Source organism: Labrus bergylta, chromosome 1, assembly GCF_963930695.1.
Source record: "Labrus bergylta chromosome 1, fLabBer1.1, whole genome shotgun sequence".
NCBI lineage: Eukaryota > Metazoa > Chordata > Actinopteri > Labriformes > Labridae > Labrus > Labrus bergylta.
The window spans coordinates 37,785,394-37,798,438 of NC_089195.1; the positions used below are offsets into that span (position 1 = coordinate 37,785,394).

The 13,045-nt window shown below is 42.6% G+C and overlaps 1 protein-coding gene across 1 annotated transcript in view; it reads right to left on the reverse strand.

The window, feature by feature from the left end:
* The window catches only part of ttbk1a (tau tubulin kinase 1a), a 55,890-nt gene that overhangs the window by 38,086 nt on the left and 4,759 nt on the right, over positions 1–13,045 (reverse strand). Inside the window, 1 exon segment of the mRNA XM_065960823.1 lies at positions 7,297–7,455. Within this exon segment, the coding sequence (XP_065816895.1) occupies positions 7,297–7,455 (159 nt within the window).

Below are 13,045 nucleotides of genomic sequence, written 5' to 3' on the forward strand. Positions count from 1 at the left end.
CAGAGAAACAATGTGCGGCTGGTTAACTTGCCGACAGGGGCGGAGTCGACGATCCGAGAGGCTATCTACAGAAGATGCTGCCTAAGAGCTCCCACAACACTTTGGTGGAAATAGATAGAGCTCATCGCATTTTCTCTAACAACACTTCGAGACCGCGGACTATGATCTTCAGGCTTCTATGCTACACCGACCGGCAGGTTATCCTGGAGGGCGCGAGGAAAGCCAAACCTACCCTCCCCGACGGCACTCCGCTGCAATTCTTCGCCGACTACAACCCCAGGACAACGCAGGAGCGGCAGGAATACAAGGGGATCCGCTCTAAACTCCAACAGAAGGGGATCGAATCATTCCTTATATATCCGGCGATTTTGAAAGTGAATCACAAGGGTATGAGGATGTCATCTAACTCGGCAGAGGAGGCGAAAGCAGCCCTGAAATCGTCGGTGCTGGAAAGTATGGAAGGCGACACGGAGCTGAGAGCATAGGCTATTCGGGAGGAGATGGAACTGTATTAAGGATTTTGACCAGCCGATATTCGAGATATAACGGACATGAGCAGGCTATGTCCTACAGGTGCTGTTTAATGTTTTTTCTCCTGATGGAAAATCGGTAAAGTACCTCTTTGTTTTTTTAAATAAGGAGCCAATTTGTTTTTCACTTCTGTGGGCGAGTTATAATGTGATGGCTCAGTTAACTTGTTAAGTTAATAAGGACAATGTGGTACTGGGATAGAAGTCCGACCAGAATATATATTTTGACTCCAAGGTGATTTTGAATACAAAATGTTATAGGATTGAAGGGGGTTAACTCAGGGTTCTGCCAACAACTCACATCGACAGGTTCAGGGCAACACAGACAAAGTTGAAAGTTTCAAGACTGTATCATTTAATGTTAGAGGACTAAATTCTCCCTACAAGCGATCAAAGATCTTGGATTTCTTACGCAGAAAGAAGATTGATATTGCAATGTTACAGGAAACACATCTTAAACCTAATGACGTTTCCAGGGTTCAAAATCGTTTCTATAAACCTGTGGTGGCATCAGCTGATGGTACGCGAACAATGAGTAATGATTTTAATGAGACGTAGCTTGAATGTATCAATTGATAAGACTGGCTCTGACAATAAAGGGCGTCTGGCATTTTGCTGTGTGTCCATTCAAGACAAAAAAGTTGCATTCGTTAGCCTATATGCCCCAACCATATTTAAGGCCGAATTCTTTCCCTCAATTACCTCACAACTATTGAAATTAGGTGACTGCCAACTGTATGTTGGTTCTGACATGAATGCTTTTGTGAATTCTAACCTCGATAAATCTTCCACAACTATATCAGGTTCTCAAGAAGCTGCATCCAAAGCACTTAATTTCTTTATATCAGACTTAAATCTAGTTGATGTGTGGAGGATATATAATCCATCTGCTAAAGACTATACCTTCTTTTCTACAAGACATAAAACCTTCTTGCGAATAGATTACATCCTTATATCCTCTGGTTTGCTGCCTTCGGTACAATTAGTAGAATTTTTGCCCCGACATTTATCGGAGCACAATCCAGTCATTTCCACTTTTAATTATGGTAATATAAAAAATAGGGCTACTAGATGGAGGTTCAACTCCACTCTTCTACAAAACAAGGAATTTATTTCACAATTAAGAACAGAACTGACTGAATTTATAGCTTTGAACAAAAATAGTGTCACAGATATGACAGTAGTTTGGGCATCCATCAAGGGCTTTATACGGAACGACGTATAAATGGTTTAGTTCCCACTTACATAAAAACTGGCTTCAAAAGGTTTCCGCACTAGAAGAACAATGTAAAATTTTGGAGAATGATCTTAAAAGTAGGCACACCGCAAAAGAGAACGGTCTCAAATTGAAACAAGTAGAACTGAATGATTTACTGAGACGTAGGGCAGAATATATGATACATATAACCAAACATAAGTATTATGCAGAAGGCAGTAGACCGAGCCGTCTTTTGGCACTATCTATAAAACAAGAAGAAGCTAAAAGGTCCATACCATCGATTAGATGTGCTAAACGTGGAGTCGTATCTTCAACAGAGGAAATAAATGAGACATTCAAGAATTATTTTAAAAACCTGTATACAGGTGGCTCAGTTCCTTCTGAAGAGGACTTCAATAGGTTTTTTAGTGGGTTGGACCTTCCTACATTGTCATTGGAAGACACCAAAAATCTAGACTCTCCTATTACATTGGATGAACTACTTAAAGCAGTCAAAATCACAAACAAGGGCCGTACGCCAGGTATAGATGGCGTACGGCCATGGATACCTGTGGAGCTTTACTTAGCAATTTGGGATATTATTGGACCAGTATGGTTAGAAACATTAAATTTTGCTACTGAAAAGGGCGCTTTCCATAGAGCTCTAAATACGGCCCTTATCACGGTTATACCCAAACCTGGCAAGGACCCCCTCGAGTGTCCCAATCATCGTCCAATCTCATTGATAAATTCTGACCTGAAGATATTTTCCAAGGCCCTAGCCAGTAGACTTGAGACGGTGGTTGAGAAAATAATTAGCCCAGATCAAACAGGCTTTATTAAGGGACGTCTCGCCTCTGATAATATTCGCCGGCTCCTACACATTCTGAGTGCAACACATAAAATCCCACCTGACTGTGGCCTGCTATTTCTGGATGCGGAAAAGGCATTTGATCGTCTTGAATGGCCTTACCTTTGGAGGGCTTTAAAAGAATTTAAATTTGGAGATAAATTTATCAATATGATCCAAACACTGTATGCTAACCCTACAGCGCGGGTATGTGTGGGAGGAGGCTTCTCTGATTTCTTTGACATAAAACAGGGCACGCGCCAGGGGGACCCTTTGTCCCCTTTGATGTTTAATTTATCCATAGAACCGCTGGCACAATTAATTAGATGCTGTCCACAATTCTCCCCTATTACGAGAGGTGCAACGTCGCACTCCATATCGCTATATGCGGACGACACATTAGTTGACATGGCAGATGTTCAACGGACTCTCTCCGTTGTTTTAGAAACACTGGAATCCTTTGGATATTTATCAGGATACAAGATTAAAATCAGCACTGACGCTGATAAATACTGATAAAGGTAGAGTGTCTCTCCCACCCCAGATTAAGGTGAGAAATTAGGTTCTTGGGTATCAAAATGAATGCTTCCCTATCAACTATAGCCAAAACAAATTACTCTTTAGTTTTGAAAAAAAATAGAGGAAGATATTAAAAGATGGAGACATCTGCCAGCATCAGTCCCAGCCAGTATATTGGTTATCAAAATGAACGTCTTACCCAGAGTTAATTTCTTTAGCTCAATGATCCCACTTGCACCTCCAACAGGATACTGGCAAAAACTGGACTCCTTATTACAATCCTACATTTGGAATGGTAAAAGACCCAGTATAAAGTGGTCAGCCCTTCAATTCAGAAAATCAGATGGAGTTTTAAAATGTATCACTGGGCATTTGTGTTGAGAAGTCTCAGTAGTTGGATGGAAGAAGATAAAAAGTCAGCTTGGAAGCAGGTGGAACAAGAGTTAATAGCGCCGATAAGATTAAAGGATTTTCTCCTTATAGGTATGTCTACCAAGAGGTGTGGTTTATATTATGGTCCGATTTTAACTCATATGCTACGGGTGTTTAAAGCAGCAGAAAAGTTCCTAAATTTTAAAAGTGTATGGTGTAAGTCATCTCCAGTATGGAACAATAATCACCTTCTAACTGGGGGAAAGTCATTCACCAATAAAAGCTGGGAGGATAAAGGTATTACGACTCTTCAAGATATTAATGGAGCAAATAATATCCGTAACTTTCAAGAGCTTGTCTCTCAATATGATATTGATAAGCACTCTCTTTTTTCTACTTCAGAGTAAGGTCAGCCTGTAAAGCCTACAAGGTTCCCTGGGGGTCAGATTTAAAACACCATCCTATTTTAAGTTGGATAAAGAGTGCCCTGAAACGGATAGTGTCATATATCTATGATAAATTAACCTCCATGAAATATATGTCCACGTCAGGAATGAAAGCTTGGGACAGGGATATATCCGGATTGGGACAAGAATTAGACTGAGATGCAATTTGGGTAAATGTTACTGGTGCTTCGAAAAAACCCAAATCATCAGTATATTCATTTGAAATTTTGTCATAGAGCATATCTCACACCGAGAATCAGACATCGAATGGGATTGGTACCTGACCCGTATTGTTCGTTCTGCTCCCAGGGAACAGTTGGCTCTTTTATGCATGTTGTATGGGAGTGTCCGGGGGTGTTAGATTTTTGGGGGAAGGTTATTCGTACACTTGGAAAGCTAATAGGGGTATAATTACCAATAGACCCTGCAGTACATCTGCTAAACGATGATTCCCGCCTTCCCCTTACGGAAAAAACACGCAAAGTCTGGCTGGCAGGCATGACTGCTGCTAAGAAGATTGTAGTCCAGCTTTGGAAACCACCTCATGATATTTCAAGGACTCACTGGCTTTGGAGCTTTTTGGACATTTCGTACCTGGAACTATCTTCAGCAAGAGTTAATGTTGTGCAACCTAACACAATTTTGTTATGGACAGATTTAATATCGAGCTTAAAGGATCTTCTAACTGAATAAGGATGTTATGTCTGTGTGTATTACTGTCATGTTGGCTGGTGGAGGGTGGTGGGGAGGGGGTAGAGGCATAGCTGGGTTTAACATTCAATAAATTCGCTAGACTGTTGTACTGCCTGTAATTTGATGGTGTTTCAATAAAAAATGAATGATAAAAAAAAAAAAGTTTAGCTGTATTGTACTTACTTCCTACACCTAATGGCATGTACAACTGCAAATCGTCAGCATAACAATGAAAAGCAATCCCAAAAGAATGCAATATCTGACCCAGTGGGGATAGGTCAAGTGAGAACAGCAATGGACCCAGTACAGACCCCTGTGGAACCCTGTGCCTAACAGCACAGGGCTCAGAGAGTATGTTGTCGTATAAAACACATTGAGATCTTTCTGACAGGTAGGATCTTAACCACTCCAGAACTTGTCCTGAGATGCAAAAATAGTTCTCAAGCCTATCCAGTAGAATACAGTGGTCCACCGTATCGAAAGCAGCGCTAATATCCAATAACAATAAAACACTGGTTGAGTCTAAATCTAAAGATAGTAGCAAATCATTCACCACTTTTGTAAGTGCTGTTTCTGTCAAATGATTTACCCGAAAAGCAGACTGAAATGGCTCAAATAGCTTATTTAGTGATAAATAATTTAGAACTTTTGACAAGAAAGCAAGGTTTGAAACAGGTCTATAGTTGGTCAGGGAGTCTGCATCCAAGCTAGGATTCAGTAAGGTTTTTACTAGGTGGGGATCATGGGGATATGAAGAAGGTGGGTATGTAGGTGGGGATCATGGGGATATGAAGAAGGTGGGTATGTAGGTAGGGATCATGGGAATATGAAGAAGGTGGAGACCATGGGAATATGAAGAAGGTGGGGATGTAGGTGGGGATCATGGGGATATGAAGAAGGTGGGGATGGGTATGTAGGTGGGGATCATGGGAATATGAAGAAGGTGGGGATCATGGGAATATGAAGAAGGTGGGTATGTAGGTGGGGATCATGGGGATATGAAGAAGGTGGGGATGGGTATGTAGGTGGGGATCATGGGGATATGAAGAAGGTGGGGATGGGTATGTAGGTGGGGATCATGGGAATATGAAGAAGGTGGGGATCATGGGAATATGAAGAAGGTGGGTATGTAGGTAGGGATCATGGGAATATGAAGAAGGTGGGGATCATGGGAATATGAAGAAGGTGGGGATGGGGAGAGAGGTGGAATTAGTGGCAGGGATAGAGATGGTGATAAAAGTTGTAACGTGGATGGAATTGGGATGGGGATGCGGATGGAGGTGGAGGGGGGGATGGAGGTGGAGGTGGGGATGTAGATGGGGATGGAGGTGGGGATGTAGATGGAGATGGGGATGGAGATGGAGGTGGGGATGGAGGTGGGGATGGAGATGGGGATGGAGGTGGGGATTGGGATGGAGATGGGGATGGAGGTGGAGATGGAGATGGAGGTGGGGATTGGGATGGAGATGGGGATGGAGGTGGGATGGAGATGGGGATGGAGGTGGGGATGTAGATGGGGATGGAGGTGGGGATGGAGATGGGGATGGAGGTGGGGATGGGGATGGGGACGGAGGTGGGGATGGAGGTGGGGATGGAGATGGGGATGGAGATGGGGATGGAGGTGGGGATGTAGATGGAGATGGGGATGGAGGCGGGGATGGAGGCGGGGATGGAGGTGGGGATGGAGGTGGGGATGGAGATGGAGGTGGAGATGGAGGTGGAGGTGGGGATTGGGATGGAGATGGAGATGGAGGTGGAGATGGAGATGGAGGTGGGGATTGGGATGGAGATGGGGATGGAGGTGGAGATGGAGATGGAGGTGGGGATTGGGATGGAGATGGGGATGGAGGTGGGGATGGAGGTGGGGATGGAGATGGGGATGGAGATGGGGATGGAGGTGGAGGTGGAGATGGAGATGGAGGTGGGGATGGAGATGGGGATGGAGATGGAGATGGGGATTGGGATGGAGATGGGGATGGAGGTGGAGATGGAGATGGAGGTGGGGATTGGGATGGAGATGGGGATGGAGGTGGGGATGGAGATGGAGGTGGGGATTGGGATGGAGATGGAGATGGAGGTGGAGATGGAGATGGAGGTGGGGATTGGGATGGAGATGGGGATGGAGGTGGAGATGGAGATGGAGGTGGGGATTGGGATGGAGATGGGGATGGAGGTGGGGATGGAGGTGGGGATGGAGATGGGGATGGAGATGGGGATGGAGATGGAGGTGGAGATGGAGATGGAGGTGGGGATGGAGATGGGGATGGAGATGGAGATGGGGATGGAGATGGGGATGGAGGTGGGGATGGAGATGGGGATGGAGATGGAGATGGGGATGGAGGTGGGGATGGAGATGGAGGTGGAGATGGAGATGGAGGTGGGGATTGGGATGGAGATGGGGATGGAGGTGGGGATGGAGGTGGGGATGGAGATGGGGATGGAGATGGGGATGGAGGTGGGGATGTAGATGGAGATGGGGATGGAGGCGGGGATGGAGGCGGGGATGGAGGTGGGGATGGAGGTGGGGATTGGGATGGAGATGGGGATGGAGGTGGAGATGGAGATGGAGGTGGGGATTGGGATGGAGATGGGGATGGAGGTGGGGATGGGGATGGGGATGGAGGTAGGGATGGAGGTGGGGATGGAGGTGGAAGGGGGTATGTAGTTGAAGGGTGGTTCCTGACTCACCACTTTCCATCGGTCTTTGACCATGCAGTTTGGCGGCAGGATGTCGGCCTGCTCGGACGTCCCGTTCATGTTGGCGTTGTCCTGGAGGCCGGGGACTAGGCACTGCATCTGCCAGCCAGACAGAACACGAGCAGCTCCCAACTTAAAAGAGCCATTTATCTGTGAGAGGGGGAGGGAGTGGGGAGGGAGGAGAGAGAGAGGAGGGGGGAGGCAGAGCGGTCTGTAAGCAAAAACATCATAATTGGTACTAGGGGGCTCCCAGTGTGACCACAGCCCTGGGACAGTCAGTATAACAACAGGCATTAAAGATGGCTGCTGCCATTAGAAGCCATTCTTCAGCTGGATCAGGCTACAGGCCGGTGGGGGGGGGGGGGATTGGTGGAGGAAGGGGGCGCAAGGTTGAGGGGGGGGGGGGTGATGGTATTTGCAGTAACTAGAGCAAATATCATGTGTGCAGAGGAAGCAGCTGGACACTCTGCTCTCAGCCGTCGACCTGATCACCAGAGACCTGAACAAGCTGGTTTTTAAACTAACAACCTTCAGCATGGCTCAGCTAGACCACCTGGCATGACCCCACCCATCTCATGGCTCAGCTAGAACACCTGGCATGACCCCACCCATCTCATGGCTCAGCTAGAACACCTGGCATGACCCCACCCATCTCTTAGGGGGTCAACTTAAAATACAAGGGACTGCTCTAAAAACTAAGATTACAACCACAAACTTTGTACCGTTCAATTTTCTGCAAGTAAAACATTTTAAAGGAATGAACCTGTCACATTGGGGGGTTGAGGCTACAAAAGTAGCTTAGCTTAGCTTAGCATTAATACTTGAAGCAGGGGAACATCTTGCCTAGTTCAAATGAGAGGTTTAGCCATAAAAAAAGATTTGCCTAGCTTTCAGTCTGAATACACCTTACCGCTAACCGATAACATGTTAGATCTGTTGCACTCTTCTAAGACACAAAACAAGTCCCTTAAAAAACCTGACTAATTAATTAAAAACGTTAGACATAAGTTTTAGTGTAGTTTAAGTACTCAGTGCGGGTGGGTGGATTTACTTTGCTTTTGGCAGACTAAATTCCTCAAAAAAAGTTTGGAAACCTTATTTCTGTCAATTATTTCGCTTTAATAACACTAATTGGTGTTGTATTTTATATAGTTGGAAAGCCTGATTAGTCACCTTTATAACGAGGAATAACTTGTTAGGATCGTGCATTCATGAAATGAGCAACACAGCTAAATGTGTGGGTAGCGCCCAAAAAACATGTGCCACAATCCCCTGCAATGTTATTCTGTTGGTTCACTCCTATTTTGAGTTGCTTGGTGGAATGGATGATTGCACTCTCCCACAGCAATAAGCTTTTTACACTTTATTCATTTAACACTGTCAGGGGCCTCAGTAGCGTGTGGAAGATCCATACGAGGCCACAACAGCTTGGCCTCTCCTCCTCATGCTGGTCACCAGCCTGGTCACCTTCCTCAACCATGAATTGTTGAAGGTCAACCAGCGTGGTTGTGTTGGTCACTCTAGCACGCCCAAGCTGTTAATCAGGTGCCAATCAGGTGTCAGTTATACACCTGTAACTGGCACACACCTGGCAGCACTTGAAGCTCAAAACAGGAGTGAATACCAACAGAAGAATATTGCAGGGGATTTTGGCACATTTCTTTGGGCGCTACCCACACATTTAGCTGTGTTGCACATTCCACGAATGCAGGATCCGTTTAGAAGCTATACCTCGTTGTACTGGTGACTAATCAGGCTTTTCAACAATATAAAATACAACACCAATTAGTATTATTAATACCGTTTCCAAACTTTTTTTGAGGAGTTTATTTACCTCTGCTTCTGGTCTTTATGCTAAGCTATGCTAACAAACTGCTAGTTGAATCTTCATGTTTACTGTACTTTGAAAAAGTATTGTTTCAATATGAAGACGCTGACCCTTCACGGAGAAAGATAAATGTAGCCAAATTTATTAAGAAAGCTGTCAAAAACACAATAGTTGTTATACGACACAATAGCTTGTTCACATCTGAGAATTTGTTCATCAGATTTCACATGATACTGCTGGTCAAAAGCAGGTCATTCTTTGCCGTGACTTCAGCCTGGCAGGTAATACACAATCCCGTGTATGGTACCTCTTCCAACAAACTGCATAAACTAAAATAGTTGGATTGAGATATCCCGCGTTGAGCAGTAATAGTTGAGGTTTAGAAACAGTTAAAGGTTCAGATGAGCTGACCATATTTTCCTTCTTTCCTGATAACGACTCAGATATCTAGGCTTGAGCACTGGCAAATAATGAACTTCTCTAACACTATGAGTATCTCTCTGATGCCACAAGGACCTCTTTGAGAGTACAGCCTAGTTTCCAACAAGCGGTCCAGTTTAGTTCCTAGGTACTGTATGCATTTATAGGTGTTTCCACTATCAAAATTTGGGAATGGCACCAAAACACCTGATCTGTACCGTTCTACTTTTTTGCTACCCTTCGGTAGGGGTACAATCTGAACCCATCAGACCTTTTATGGTGGCAATAGACACACAGCAGTCTGTTGATTGATATTGCCCAAGAGCCACAGGTCAAGAAAAAAGAAAACAAAATGCTGTACATTCCCAATTGTTGCCCTACGCTATTACGTAGCTGATGCCATCTTAATGTCCCACTACCAAATAAGGCGTAAACACGCAAGCAAGATCAGAGTTTACCGAACCAAACCAGACCAAACTGGAATGTACCTCTCTGACACTATGAGTATCTCTAACACTATGAGTATCTCTGACACTATGAGTATCTCTAACACTATGAGTATCTCTCTGACACTATGAGTATCTCTAACACTATGAGTATCTCTGACACTATGAGTATCTCTGACACTATGAATATCTCTAACAATATGAGTATCTCTAACACTATGAATATCTCTAACACTATGAGTATCTCTGACACTATGAGTATCTAACACTATGAGTATCTCTCTAACACTATGAGTATCTCTAACACTATGAGTATCTCTCTGACACTATGAGTATCTCTAACACTATGAGTATCTCTGACACTATGAGTATCTCTGACACTATGAGTATCTCTGACACTATGAATATCTCTAACACTATGAGTATCTCTAACACTATGAGTATCTAACACTATGAGTATCTCTGACACTATGAGTATCTCTAACACTATGAGTATCTCTCTGACACTATGAGTATCTCTAACACTATGAGTATCTCTGACACTATGAGTATCTCTAACACTATGAGTATCTCTGACACTATGAATATCTCTAACACTATGAGTATCTCTAACACTATGAGTATCTAACACTATGAGTATCTCTGACACTATGAGTATCTCTAACACTATGAGTATCTCTGACACTATGAGTATCTCTAACACTATGAGTATCTCTCTGACACTATGAGTATCTCTAACACTATGAGTATCTCTGACACTATGAGTATCTCTAACACTATGAGTATCTCTAACACTATGAGTATCTAACACTATGAGTATCTCTGACACTATGAGTATCTCTAACACTATGAGTATCTCTAACACTATGAGTATCTAACACTATGAGTATCTCTAACACTATGAGTATCTCTCTAACACTATGAGTATCTCTAACACTATGAGTATCTCTCTAACACTATGAGTATCTCTCTAACACTATGAGTATCTCTAACACTATGAGTATCTAACACTATGAGTATCTCTGACACTATGAGTATCTCTAACACTAGGAGTATCTCTAACACTATGAGTATCTAACACTATGAGTATCTAACACTATGAGTATCTCTAACACTATGAGTATCTCTGACACTATGAGTATCTCTAACACTATGAGTATCTCTGACACTATGAATATCTCTAACACTAGGAGTATCTCTAACACTATGAGTATCTAACACTATGAGTATCTCTGACACTATGAGTATCTCTAACACTATGAGTATCTATAACACTATGAGTATCTAACACTATGAGTATCTAACACTATGAGTACCTCTAACACTATGAGTACCTCTAACACTATGAGTATCTAACACTATGAGTATCTAACACTATGAGTATCTCTAACATTATGAGTATCTAACACTATGAGTATCTAACACTATGAGTATCTCTCTAACACTATGAGTATCTCTCTAACACTATGAGTATCTAACACTATGAGTATCTCTGACACTATGAGTATCTCTAACACTATGAGTATCTAACACTGAGTATCTCTGACACTATGAGTATCTCTAACACTATGAGTATCTCTAACACTATGAGTATCTAACACTATGAGTATCTCTCTAACACTATGAGTATCTAACACTATGAGTATCTAACACTATGAGTATCTAACACTATGAGTATCTCTCTAACACTATGAGTATCTAACACTATGAGTATCTAACACTATGAGTATCTCTGACACTATGAGTATCTCTAACACTATGAGTATCTCTAACACTATGAGTATCTAACACTATGAGTATCTAACACTATGAGTATCTAACACTATGAGTATCTCTAACACTATGAGTACCTCTAATACTATGAGTATCTCTAACACTATGAGTATCTCTCTAACACTATGAGTACCTCTAACACTATGAGTATCTCTAACACTATGAGTATCTCTCTAACACTATGAGTACCTCTAACACTATGAGTATCTCTAACACTATGAGTATCTCTCTAACACTATGAGTATCTAACACTGAGTATCTCTCTAACACTATGAGTATCTCTAACACTATGAGTATCTCTCTAACACTATCAGTATCTAACACTATGAGTATCTCTAACACTATGAGTATCTCTCTAACACTATGAGTACCTCTAACACTATGAGTATCTCTAACACTATGAGTATCTAACACTATGAGTATCTCTAACACTATGAGTATCTCTGACACTGAGTACCTCTAACACTATGAATATCTCTCTGACACTATGAATATCTCTAACACTATGAGTATCTCTAACACTATGAGTATCTCTGACACTATGAGTACCTCTAACACTATGAGTTTCTCTCTAACACTGAGTATCTCTAACACTATGAGTATCTCTGACACTGAGTACCTCTAACACTATGAGTATCTCTAACACTATGAGTACCTCTAACACTGAGTATCTCTGACACTATGAGTATCTCTAACACTATGAGTACCTCTAACACTGAGTATCTCTGACACTATGAGTATCTCTGACACTATGAGTATCTCTAACACTATGAGTATCTAACACTATGAATATCTCTAACACTATGAGTATCTCTAACACTACGAGTATCTCTAACACAATGAGTATCTCTAACACTGAGTACCTCTAACACTATGAGTATCTCTAACACTATGAATATCTCTAACACTGAGTATCTCTAACACTATGAGTATCTCTAACACTGAGTATCTCTAACACTATGAGTATCTCTAACACTGAGTATCTCTAACACTATGAGTATCTCTCTAACACTATGAGTATCTCTAACACTATGAGTATCTCTAACACTATGAGTACCTCTAACACTATGAGTATCTCTGACACTATGAGTATCTCTGACACTGAGTACCTCTAACACTATGAGTATCTCTAACACTCAGTATCTCTAACACTATGAGTATCTCTGACACTATGAATATCTCTAACACTGAGTATCTCTAACACTATGAGTATCTCTAACACTGAGTATCTCTAACACTATGAGTATCTCTAACACTATGAGTATCTCTAACA